The sequence below is a fragment of the Oryzias latipes genome, chromosome 24, assembly GCF_053564925.1.
Source record: "Oryzias latipes strain Hd-rR chromosome 24, Olatipes_Hd-rR_3.1".
NCBI lineage: Eukaryota > Metazoa > Chordata > Actinopteri > Beloniformes > Adrianichthyidae > Oryzias > Oryzias latipes.
The window spans coordinates 2,779,532-2,792,638 of NC_136260.1; the positions used below are offsets into that span (position 1 = coordinate 2,779,532).

The window sequence follows — 13,107 nt, forward strand, 5'->3', positions numbered from 1 at the left end:
AAAACACATGTAGACACACACCTTTTCCTTTGCTTTACCAAGCTTTTTCTAAAAAATCGTTTTATAAAAGACTTTCTTTGCATAAAACCGAGACATTATTTCCAATCATGAGTACAGGTAAGGCTAGTAAGAGGTATGGTGTTCATCCTTATCCACATGTATTATCTTTCCTTTGTTTGGGTTCCAGTAGCTTAAAAGAAACCAGATAAAAGTTAGTCTGTTCAGCTGTATTTTTATGGTTGTTAATAAACTCAGGGGTCTTTTATTAGTCCTGTTCTGTCTGTCCTTAGACAACTTGGCCTGGTCCAGGTTTGGTCCTGTCAGATCCAGATGGTTTCCTCTGATGGGTCATAAACTCTCATGCTCCTAACAGTGACACTGTTGAGTTTGGTTGTCTTTTTCAGAGAAAAAGACATTACTGGAGGCTGGACAGCAAAACTCTGACTCTGTTCCAGAATGAAAGTGGAGCCAAGTTTTACAGGGTAAGAGTTCTCCTTAGATTGGATCAAGTTTCCTCCATCTGTGTATGTGTGGGGGGGTTGCACATGTTGCAGCTCAAATTGACTGACTGTGTAGACCTACATGTATCTTTGCTGTGCTACGCTTCCACGCCAACCCCAGGTGATACCGGTGGAACATTTCCAGCAGACGCTCTCAGGGCGTGCTTTAGGCTAACTGGACAAACCTTTTCTTTCCCCCTGCTTTTTCAATCACAGACAAACGTGTTAGTTGGTCCAAAAGAAAAAAACGTATATGATTCTAGTAGAAACAAAGCTTTTTCTTTAATCATTTATACTTCTGTAGATTTTGTTTGGTTGTCATCCCACGAGAAAATAAAGCGGCCAGTTGTAAAGCAGCTTTTCTATCAAACATTACAGGCAGGATGGGGAGGGGCCTGTGCCTCTATTGTTTTTTAACATCTGCAGCAAAAATGCGGGAGCATAAAACAGGCTTTAGCGTGTCTACTTGCTTTAATTTTGTTTTGATTTGTGTAAGATTTGTGTATGTAGAAGTAATAAATCTGTTGTCTCCAAATATCAGCCACAATGAGAGGGCTTCCTCCACATTTGTGACCTCAGGTCCGTTCAGCTGTTTCTCTTCTATTCACTCTTTCAACTCTGCTCCAGCTTTCATCTTGTTACTGTTGACCTTCATCTCAAAGCAAAGCTTTGAAGATGAGCGAGGCAAGTTACCGCAGACTTCCCTGCCTTCGCTTTGCTCCTTCCGAGCTGTCAAATGCCAGCGTTTTGGAGCACATCCTGTCTTTAATCAGAGGGGGACAGTGTGGCTGAAGTGGCTGGTGTCTGGGAACTTGGCAGAACACAAAATGCTTAGATGACTCCAAAGACACAACTCTTGCCTCAGCCAGATTGAGAGGCTTTGTTTGTAAGAAGGACGGTTTCTTTCATCTGCAGAAATCAGGCTTTGGAAGGACAAAGTCCTTCAGCATCAAGCACATAACCAGCTTTGCCTTCTTCACTCTCCTTCGCAGGAGATCCCTCTGTCGGAGATCCTACGGGTGAAGCCGGCGCAGGATCTAAGCAGTCTGCCCCCAGGCAGCAACCCCCACTGCTTCGAGCTCATTACTGCCAACATGGTGTACTTTGTCGGCGAAGATAATGGCTCCCCGCACCACTGCCCTGTGCTTGTTTCATCCGGGGTGGGGCTCAGTGTGGGCCAGAGCTGGGAGAAAGCCATCAGCCAGGCAATGATGCCAGTCACGCCCAAGGCCAGCGTTGGCGCCGGGCGGGGCCAGAGGAATGACCACAGTAAGTACCAACAAAAGTACACTCTAGTTTGACCAGGATCAGGTTTATGTGGATCATGTCTGAACTGGAGTCCATTTAAACTTTAAAACAAGGTGTAGAAACTGGATTATGTAAAGTAGATCACATTAAATCATTATGTTTGAACTGGATGAAGGACAATCTGGATTGTAACTAAACTGGATCCTGTTTGATCCAGTTTAATTAGATTTAAAGTGGATCAGATTTGATCTTTTTTATTTTATTTACTGAAACATGTTTGGATCTTGTCTCTCATAGGTGGACAAACACAGTATGAGCTCTTCATGTGTTCTGCATTGTGGTGTACTGCTCATATCTACATAACCAAATGTTATCCAATATTCAGATTGCATCAGTTTACTAACTGGACGGTAAAAACATCTATCCTAATGTCTTCATCACGGTTGGATTGGTGTTTCCATTGAAACTTCTGTGTGCATCTCTACCTACATCACTTCAGAGTTTTTGATTGGCGTTCACTAAAAGGCTGATGTTCTTTGCTCTTTGTTAAAGTCGTACAGAATTGAACCAACAGCTGCAGCTGTCTGCCCTCTGGCTCAATAATCATATAGATTAGACATGTCTTCATGTTGCACTAATGCAAAACACATAGCTACACATAGATACACACAAACTGATCATATAATTGCTGGGATTTTCAGTTTTTTTTCTGCTGAGTTTCTTTCTGATTTATCTCCACTCAAAGTGGGTTTTATCTGAAAGTTTTCCTCTAGAAATGGTTTTCATCAGAGCTGGAGCTCATTAGACTTATGACCTCTGACCCTGCCTAAATACTTTCAAGTATAAACTCAAACTGCTGCATTTGGGTGTTTAATTGTGTGGCAGCCCAACATGTGACTGTAACAGCAGTTCTGCTTCAGCAGGTGTATGGCTGTGCTTTGGGAGATTTTCAATAGTGTAACTGTGCCTATGGCTAGTATTTTACCAAGGTATTTGCTCCCCTATCCCAATGATCAGAATCAGGTGTCCTTATCACGTGATCTGGCCACAGGTGTATCAAATCATCACTCAGTCATCCAGACTGTTTTCACAAACATTTGTAAAAGAATGTTCCGCTCTCAGGAGTTCAGTGAATTCCAGCGTGGAACTGTCATAGGACGCCACCTGTACCACAGATCCAGTGGTGAAATGTCCTCTCTCCTAAATCTTCCACAGTCAACTGTCAGTTCTATCAGAACAAAATGGAAGAGTTTGGGAACAACAGCAACTCAGCCACCAAGTGGTAGACCACATAAACTGATGGAAAGGAGTCAGGATGCTGAAGCATAAAGAGGTCGAGGACTTTCTGCAGTCAATTGCTACAGAACTCCAAACAGACCTTCAGATTAGTCCAAGTCCAGCATGCAGAGAGCTTCATGGAACGGTTTCTATGGCCGAGCAGCTGAATCCAAACACACATCACCAAGTGCAATGCAAAGCGTTGATGCAGTGGTGGAAAGCACACCGCCACTGGACTCTAGAGCAGTGGAGACGCCTTCTGTGGAGTGACGAATCACGCTTTTCCATCTGTTAATCTGATTGAGGAGTCTGGGTTTGGAGGTTGCCAGGACAACGGTCCATTTTGGACTGCACTGTGCCGAGTGAGAAATTTGGTGGAGGAGGAATTATGGTGTGGGCTTGTTTTCTGGACTTGGCCCCTTAGTTCCAGTGAAAGGAACTCTGAATGCTTCAGGATAACAAAACATTTTGGACAATTCCATACTCCCAACCTTGAGGGAACAGTTTGGAGCAGCTCCTTCCTTCCTCGTCCAACATGACTGTGCACCAATGACCAAAGCAAGGTCCATGAAGACATGGAGGACAGAGTCTGGGGTGGATGAACTGGACTGGCCTCCACAGAGTCCTGACCTGAACCCCAGAGAAAACCTTTGGGATGAATTAGAGCGGAGACTGAGAGCCAGGCCTTCATCAGTGTGTGACCTCACCAATGACCTTTTGGTCCAAAATTCCTAGAAACATTCCCCAACCTTGTGGACAGCCTTCCCAGAAGAGTTGAAGCTGTAATAGCTGCAAAAGGTGGAGCCACATCATACTGAACTCTATGGGTTAGGGATGGAACTTCAGTTCAAATGTGAGTCAAGGCAGTTGAGTCGATACATTTGGTAATATAGTGTAGCTTCTGCAGAGCAGCAGTAGTTCAATAAAAATTTGCCTCTGAGTTGTGGGCGGGACTATTGGCGTGATCTAAGCCTGCCCTCATTGCCCATCATATCTTTGTTTACATTCTCTCCCCTTGCTTACAGCCCCTCACAACCCCAAGGTAATATTAGGGGTGCAATAAAAATGGGGAGCAGAACCAGCTCAGACAAGGAAAACAAAGATGTACCGGTACATGGATCTGTTTGTCTGCAGGTGGGTGGATCGTAATGGAGCAGAGCAGGTAGCTGGTATTAGAGGAGAGGATGCAGAAGACAGGGTTAGATGGAGGAAGATGATTCTCTTTGACGACCCCTGAAAAGACCAAAGGAAAAGAAGAAGAAGAAAATGGCCAGATTAGGCTCATGTGTCAAATTTTCCAGTGGAGCTTCTGTTTCGAAGCATCGTTCTGACCTCTGATCAAACCAGGGAGGTCATTTAGCAGTCCATTAAGTCACCAGCTCTCCTGAGTTGTGTCAAATGTTGTCATACTCTGCAGAAATATAATTCCATGAAAGGCAACAGTGTGGCAATCATGTTGATTTGAAAATATCGTCCAAAATTTGACAAAAACAAAATTATTTCCAGCAGGGCTGTTCTTTTCTTTGTTTTTTTGTTTTTTCAAGGGCAATAATCTTTTGTGTCTTTTTCTGAATGGTGGCATTGGAGCAATTTCAAATCTTCTCCAAACATCCTTTACATTGGTCCCTCGCTATAATGTAGTTCTATGTCACTGATTTTTTTTGTGCAATTTTGCATGCTTTTTTCTTTGATTCTTTCTTTCTGTTACAGCACATTGTGTTCTGCGTCTTGATTATTAGGCCATTTCCATCAATCTCATCTGTGCCGTGTCACATGGAACTACAGTACAGAATGCAATCAGCCTGCAAAGATGATCTTTTTCATTCAATGTTGACATGAATGTGGAGACACCTTACAACAAAATGTCCTGATGTTTCATTCAGTCTGAGCTCAACTCAGTTCAGTGCTGAATTAGTTTGGTTTAGCAATAAGCTCAGTTTTATGTTTGTCCTTTTATTAAAAACCATTTTCATAATTAGCACAGTGGTTAGCGCTCTTGCCTCACAGCAAGAAGGCTCCAGTTCAACAATCACCAATGGGGGGCCTTTCTGTGTGGAGTTTGCATGTTCTCCCCGTGCATGCGTGGGTTTTCTCCGGCTTCCTCCCACCGTCCAAAAACATGCTTCATAGGTTGATTGGTTGATCTAAACTGTCCCTAGGTGTGAATGTAAGTGTGTATGGGTGTGTGATTGTTGCCCTGAGACAGACTGGTCTCCCCTGCCTTCACCCCACGAGTGGCCGAGATAGGCTCCAGCAGCCCTGTGACCCCGAAAGGGACAAAAAGGAGTTCATAAGATGAATCATTTTAGGATGTGCTTATTGTCATTCCATCACAGTTATCTCTAATACTAACAATACTACGTTTAAAAAGCAGGTCAGTAACTTATCATTCCCACATGAATGTAGTTGGATTAGAATAAAAAATATTCATATATCTACACCAATCTATGAAGTATAAAAAGAGAGTAAAAACACATGAAACATTGCATTTTATTAAGTTCAGTTTATTAGTTCAGAATTTTGAGAGTAGCTTTTAGCCACTGGGAACGTTCTCAAATAAGACCAAATGAACTGATGAGATATTCAACCTACAGCACATAGGGCTGGCCTTCACAGCTTTAAAACCCCAAACAATGACATAACTGATGACCTGAACACCATTAGAACTGCAGCATTGATCGCGGGGGGGGGTGACCCAGTCAAACGAGCCCACATGTGTACTCGATGTTCGCACATCAGTTGTCCCTTTGCAGAGCTGCCCTTGGCTTCTCGCTGTCAGGTCAAATTAAAGCCATCTGTGCTCAGTCTGTAGCTCTAAACAAGGTGGTGGTGGTGGGGGGGGGGGGTCTTTCATTGTTGTGAACCTTCCTCCTCAAACTTCTTCCCTTTATGCTGTCAAGAACTTCAGTCAAGCAATGAGAGCTAACACCACATCCATATGCCTATCTTTGTTGTGTCTCCTCAGAGGAACTCTCAGTCAGCATATCTGTGTCAAACTCTCAGATTCAGGAAAATGTTGTAAGTCTTTCCAGTATTTTATTTCAAGAATGATTTGTAAATATTCACAAGAGTGATGGATCTCTGAAAAACATTTTTGGTCTTTCTCCTGTTTAGGACATAAGTTCAGTGTACCAGATCTTCGCGGATGACGTCCTCGGCTCAGGGCAGTTTGGAATCGTCTATGGAGGTGAGATGTCAGAAAGTCCAGTCTCAATCCAAAATAATACAGACTCAGAAATGCTCAGATCCTTAAACAAACATCTTTGTGCAGGTAAACACAGAAAGAGTGGCAGAGATGTGGCAATCAAAATCATTGATAAGATGAGATTTCCAACCAAGCAGGAGAGTCAGCTGAGGAACGAGGTGGCAATTCTCCAGGTAGAACACATCCGACCTTCTCCAGCTGTGACCAGTGGAAAGAGCTCTAATAAAGAGCGGACATGTTCTTCTGCCTGACAGAAACTCCACCACCCCGGCATCGTTAATCTGGAATGTATGTTTGAGACTCCAGAGCAGGTCTTCGTTGTCATGGAAAAACTTCATGGTGACATGTTGGAGATGATTTTATCCAGTGAGAAGAGCCGACTACCCGAGCGCCTCACCAAGTTTCTGGTCATGCAGGTCAGCAAGTTCATGTTTTTTACTCTTGAGATTTCTCCCAGTAGGACTGGATACAAATGAATCTCATCCAGTGTGATTCTGCTGTTACCCAGTAACATCCTGAAGCACTCAGGTCCAACTCAACAAACTGTTTAACTGAGTTCAAGAAGAAGAATAAAAGAATCTGGAAGACATGCTTCAAGCCTTGGACAGCTTCAGGATATCTCCTTGGTCTATACATCAGTATCATCAGCATAGAAATAGTATGCCACACCATACCATTTACACCCCCAGGACGATTTGGGGATTTAACCCCCCCAATACAACCCCTTAATGCTGTGTGTCAAGCAGGGAGGCTTTGGGCCCCATTGTCAGTCTTTGGTATGACTCCAACGTGGTTTTGAACTCACAACCTTCCAGTCTCCGAGCGAACACTCAACACAAGGCCGTTGAGTTGGCTGAAGCCTCTTTGGACCAAGCACAGAACTCTGTGGTACACCATGACTGCCTCTTCTGTGTGTGGAAGGATCATCGTACATGAACCAACTGGATCCTATCAAACAAGATGGTTAAAGCAGCTCCGGAAACGATTTGTAATTCTTTTGGCCATTGACTACTCAGATCTGTAATTAGATATCTTAGATGAAGGATGAGAATGTTGTCTACATCCATCATTATTTTTGCCTGTTCTGGTCAGAAAAGATGCAGTTTGTGTCCCCACCTGAAAGCAGTTTTAAAACTCATCTGTTTGCACCAAGAACACAAGGGGAGAATGTCAAATGGGGGGGTTTCTTGATGGCTAGAAGCAGAGGTCTGCTGGCTGCACTGTAATGGATCTGCACCTCCCCACAGCTCCAGGTCTTCAGTGTGTATGATTTGCTTTGGGATCTTTAGTGTGGATCTGGAACTGAGTTAGGATTTTGTGAACCGTGTCTGCAGATCCTGGTGGCCCTCAGACATCTTCACTTCAAGAACATCGTCCACTGCGACCTGAAGCCTGAGAATGTGCTGCTGGCCTCAGCAGAGCCGTTTCCACGGGTAAATATGTCGAGGAACACCTGAAGGGTTTCTACCTTTACAGTGCAGAAGCTCAAACTGCAGCTCTTCCTCACATCCAGGTGAAGCTCTGTGACTTTGGCTTTGCCCGCATCATCGGGGAGAAGTCCTTCCGCCGCTCAGTGGTCGGGACACCAGCATACTTGGCACCAGAGGTGCTGCGCAGCAAAGGCTACAACCGCTCTCTGGACATGTGGTCTGTTGGCGTCATTGTTTATGTGAGTTTGAGCGGAACCTTTCCTTTCAACGAGGACGAGGACATCAATGACCAGATCCAGAATGCAGCCTTCATGTACCCACCAAACCCCTGGAAGGATATCTCTGAGGAGGGTGAGACGTGCTGCCGTCTAAAAATGATTTTATAAAAACAACCTGTTTACAAAACACATAAAAAATGTCATCATCTCCAGTAAAGAAGCCGTCTTTGGTGGAAGGAACTGTTGATTGCAATGCTAAAAAAAGCTGAACTGCTGATTATGTTGATTAAATCTGAAAGATTAGAGAGGAACATTTCAGCCACAGATTATGCAATACCCTTCATTATGCTGTTTTTAAACATGGATGAAGGCAGGATGTTTGTGGCTGATATTAAATTAAAAAAAGAAAAATATCTTGCAACCTGAAGGTTTACAATTTTGTTTGAACAATTTTAAATTTGCTTTTTATTTGATAAACAAAAACGATTCCTAGAAGATTGCTGATAACTCACAAGGATCCACAGGTGAGCATGTGAGACTCACAGCAGATGTTTTGATGTTTCGCCAACAGCCAAAGACCTGATCAATAACCTGCTGCAGGTAAAAATGAGGAAACGCTTCAGCGTGGACAAATCCCTGAGCCACCCCTGGCTGCAGGTAATGGAATGAATGTGGGTGGCATTAAGAGACAGACAGACAATGAGTGTTGTGAAGCTGAACATGTTCAGATCATGTTTATTTCCATCAAACATGATCTGAAGATGGAGGGCTGGGTGTTTTTCAGGGCCGCTCGGTCGCGTGTCTTTGAATTTACTGTGTTAACTCAAGCTGCTGTGCTGCTAAGAAGAACAGACGCCACAACTTCTGCCATTGATTAGTGTTGTCTTTCTGACTGATGGTAGAGTCATATCTCATAGGCCAAAGGACACTGCTGTCAGACAGCTGTGGATGTAGTTTATTTTCACAGACAGATGTTTGTTTGTGATGCTTGATGGAGAAAAGCTTCATAAAAAACCTCAGTATAAAGCTGGATTGTTATAACGTTGCTTGTTAAATTAGGGAGAGTTTTAACTGGACAGGAGTCTGCTGAAAAAATGAGTGAGACGCACACATGTGACCCGAGGATGAAGGCCACGCCTCTAAATATCAAGCCAAGATGATGAGAGGAGAAGGGAAGATCGGTTACCAGAAACGTATACCATGGTCCGGGTGAATACTCGATTCTGATTGGCTGCTGGGTGTGCACTAAAAAGTGATAACACACACCTAAAAAAGAAGTTCCGGTCACATAGCTATAAATGTTCTGTATCACTGCATTGCCTTATCTAAAAAAACCATAGCTTCATCATTCTGGACAAAAACAAGCAGTAAGAGGAGAAGTTTCTCTCTGAACTGATGCTTTATCAGTGTAGGTATCGCTTTCCTTTGCCGCTGCAGCCGAGGTCTGCTCAGCGTGGTCATGTTACCGTGAAAACACGTCGCATCACACAACAAATAGTTCGCTTTTTGTGAAAAATGCGATCTAAACTGAAAAAATAACAAGAAAAAGCGCTAAAATCTGAATGAATATTTATTTCTTTTGTAAGTGACCATGATATGGGCGGGATAACAGCCTTTGAAGTGTGCATTATCACACAAAAATCAATACCATCAAAACTGCAATTTAATTAAAGGTGTTCTTCAATGTTTATGTTTAATGGATGCCATCAACGGGCTGTGGTGCAGTGTAAACTGCTCTTGACTGCAAGACACAGGTTTGAACCACATTCAGGTGCAGTGGGAATTTTACAGTTCCTCACAGGGATCACTTTGCTGTAGTGTCCCTGTGTTTTCTGCAGTAAATCAAAGTCCTTTTTGCCTGATAAAAGGTGATTGGGGGGGGGGGGGTCCCCCCACCAGCATTTGAAGTCTTGGCTTCACTGTGTGTGGGTGTGAATGGCTGGATGCCCCTAACGCTGTTCAGATGATTCTGCCTCAGTCACATCTCCTGCCCTCAAAGCCACAGTTCAGAGATGTGCTGGCGATCTTCAGACAGCATCTCCATGGAAACAGCAGAGTCAGGGGCTTTGTTCATGTCCCAGCATGCCCCAGGACTTTCATGTGACTCTGAGTGATCAAAGAGTAAAACCTACACCAGCAAAGATGAGACACCACTGACACTGACCTCTGTCTCTGTACCATCACTGCAGGACTACCAAACCTGGCTGGACCTCAGGGAGTTTGAGACACGGCGAGGCGAGCGCTACATCACCCATGAGAGCGATGACGCCCGCTGGGAGGAATACGCTGATGAACGAGGCCTGCATTACCCCAAACACTTTATCATGTCCCCCAACCTGGACGACATGGATGAGGATCCCTAAAAGCCCCTGAGGGTCCACGAAACCGTTTCCCATCAGCTTCCAGGATGGTGTGAGCAGCAGGATGACCCATGTCCAGATTCTTTTCAAGCATCCACTTTTAAATGCAGTTAGGCTCCACAGATTTTCTGTGTAAAAGAAGTGTCTTTACTGCTAGCTAAGCTGTGGTGGAGCGGCCCATAAAGAATCTGAACACTTCAGATCCTTGGTTTGAGGTCAGTCTGTATAGCTGACTGAATTATCCTTGCACTTTGAGTGACCTCTGTCAGGAGCAAACGTCTGTCTTGTCGTCTGCTAAGCTGTTGCATCCTTTTTTTTTAATGACAGACCGCATCCACCTCAGGCCCTGAGCCCCACCAAAAGGTTTCTGCAGGAATAATAAGTTCAGACATCAACAAAAAGCATCTGGAATGTTTGAGGTGAAAGATGATGGCTCATTTTGAAACTGACGTCAGCCGCAGCAACAGAAATGATGAGAAGGAAAACATACCTGCAGCTGTGAGAAATGTAGAGGAACCAAAAGTGAGCTGCAAACACTGAACCAATCGATCCAATGAAACTCTTCCGGCCGTAGACATGAAGGAAACTGCTTCTACCCAGCTGCTCTTTATGCTTCAGCCATCAGATTTCAAAATGATGCTCATCCTATGTAGAGAGACTCGCTCTCAGCACATGTACACGTTCAGACAGGAGTCATGGACTCATGAAACTTCATTCAGCAACATCTACCTGGATTTAATTTTCAGGTATTTTTTATCTGATCCAACTGGAAGATTCCTTCTTTTCTGACTGAACTGGTTTATTCTGCTGAATGCTGGTTTCAGGATCATGTTCTGTCATAAGAGTGCAGTCACACACACTGAGTTTCAAACTAGACTCCATGCAAGCTGTGAAAGAGCAGAACTGAGTGAATTAGTTAAACACAATTTCAACCAAAAAAGTACTGAAAGGATTTGCAGAAATCCTATTTAAAGTCCCCACTCTGACCCTCTTGATCTGTTTTCAGCGTCTTCCCAGTGGTCTTTTAATGATGATTATACCATGGTCTGGGGAATACTTGATTCTGATTGGCTGCTGGCTGTGCATTAAAAAGTGATATACCACATGATAACCGCACGGTGAAAAAAGAAGTTCCGCTCACCTAGCTTAAATGTTTTGTATCACTGCGCCGGCTTCTTTAAAACAACCTTTAGCTTCATCATCTGGACAAAAACAAGCGGTAAGAGGTGAACTTTCTCTCTGAACTGATGCTTTATTCAACCCATCGGGAAGATCAGCATATATATATATATATGAATCTGCAGCGGTGGTGCTTCGCGACGCAGACTATTTGTTATGTAGTGCAAATAGTCTGCTTTTTGTGAGAAAGGCGATCTAAATTGGAAAAAAACATAAATTAAGGAGTAAAAACTGGTTAATATTTCTTTCTTTTGTAAGTGATCATGGTATAAGCGGGTTAAAGGCCTTATAAGTATGCATTATCACTTTTTAACGCACTTCGCGGAAGCAACCGTCCTCCAGTTCAGGCTTCCACGCCATGCGTTAAAAAGTGATAATGCATACTTCGTCAGCCATCAACCCTTGCTCATGCCGTTTTAGCCAAATTTAAAACAGTCGTTTTCTAGGACGTAGTTTCTACTGAGCGCAGGAGTTTATTAGAAATTTGAGTTGTGGGCTGCACGGTGGTGCAGTGGTAAGCGCTCGTGCCTCACAGCAAGAAGGCCCCTGGTTCAAGTCCCTGGTCCCTGGGGACCTGAACCGGGGAATGAACCAGAACCCCAATGGGGACCTTTCTGTGTGGAGTTTGCATGTTCTCCCCGTGCGTGGGTTCTCTCCGGGGACTCCGGCTTCCTCCCATCATCCAAAAACATGCTTCATAGGTTAATTGGTCCCTCTATAATTGTCCCTAGGTGTGAATGGGAATGTATGTGTGTTTGATAGACTAGACTCACCCTGCAACAGACTGGCGACCTGTCCAGGGTGCCCTGCCTTCGCCCGCAAGTGGCCGGGATAGGCTCCAGCAGCCCGAAAGGAATAAAACAGATTAGAAAATGAATGAGTTGTATGTGTGGGGGGAGCAACCCCACCCCCCCTTTTGCTTCCTTGTTGCAGAGCAGGGAACTTGTGGCCCGCCCAGCATCACGATTCACATCGATGTGGATAAAGAAATACTCCGAAATGGAATTTTAATCTTAAAAGTCTTTATGCATGTCCTCTATCGTGAGAAAATACCACAAGGACATGTTAAAAACACCATCATAGTGGGTTTTTTAAGGAAAAAGTGGATTATTTCTGACTCCTGTGTTTGAGCTCCTCACCTCCCAGGGAGACTGAAGACAGTCATGAGTTTTATTTTAGGTTAATTTTTTAGTAAGTCCATCAGAATGATGAGATGAACATGTTATGTTGAATGTGTCAGTTTCTCTGTCATGTCAGAATTTCAGATTTTCTGAGAAAGATTTCTTATTAAGATATTTATCTAAAACACTGCAGGCTCTTTCCTAAAGGAGACCAAGACAGACAGAAGTCCAGCTCCAGGAAGGGTCATTCTTACTTTCAAAGGGCAGAAATCAGGCTCTCTGCTTCTGTAAGAAACCCTCTTTAAAGAGAGCGTACAGTAAAAAAAGTCAGATATGTTCTAGTTGTCAGTATTTCCTCTGAGCTGAGAAACAGGCTGCCATTGTCAGTCCCTATGAACTCTAACAGGGTTTTAGACTTAAGCCTGAGAATTTATTCTACAACTTTTATATTTTTACAAAGTGTTTTATGAGCTGAAAAATTAAAAACAATCTGTTACATCTGCTCTGTGTCTTGTGTCTCATCATCATGTAGTCTGTAGATCTTCTAGCAATCACCTGAATGTGTCAG

The 13,107-nt window shown here is 43.7% G+C and overlaps 1 protein-coding gene across 3 annotated transcripts in view; it reads left to right on the forward strand.

The window, feature by feature from the left end:
- The window catches only part of LOC101171628 (serine/threonine-protein kinase D3), a 49,482-nt gene extending 36,442 nt beyond the window's left edge, over positions 1-13,040 (forward strand). For 2 of the 3 annotated variants that reach the window (XM_011492091.4, XM_011492090.4), the window contains exons 10-19: positions 405-482; positions 1,493-1,769; positions 5,992-6,044; positions 6,141-6,213; positions 6,298-6,404; positions 6,486-6,647; positions 7,566-7,664; positions 7,745-8,012; positions 8,451-8,536; positions 10,069-13,040. In XM_011492091.4, the coding sequence (XP_011490393.1) occupies positions 405-482; positions 1,493-1,769; positions 5,992-6,044; positions 6,141-6,213; positions 6,298-6,404; positions 6,486-6,647; positions 7,566-7,664; positions 7,745-8,012; positions 8,451-8,536; positions 10,069-10,242 (1,377 nt within the window). In that variant the 3' untranslated portion in view covers positions 10,243-13,040. The remainder of the gene's footprint in view (positions 1-404; positions 483-1,492; positions 1,770-5,991; positions 6,045-6,140; positions 6,214-6,297; positions 6,405-6,485; positions 6,648-7,565; positions 7,665-7,744; positions 8,013-8,450; positions 8,537-10,068) is intronic. The other variant, XM_078943108.1, reaches the window with a different exon arrangement.
- Positions 13,041-13,107: the final 67 nt, after the last annotated feature.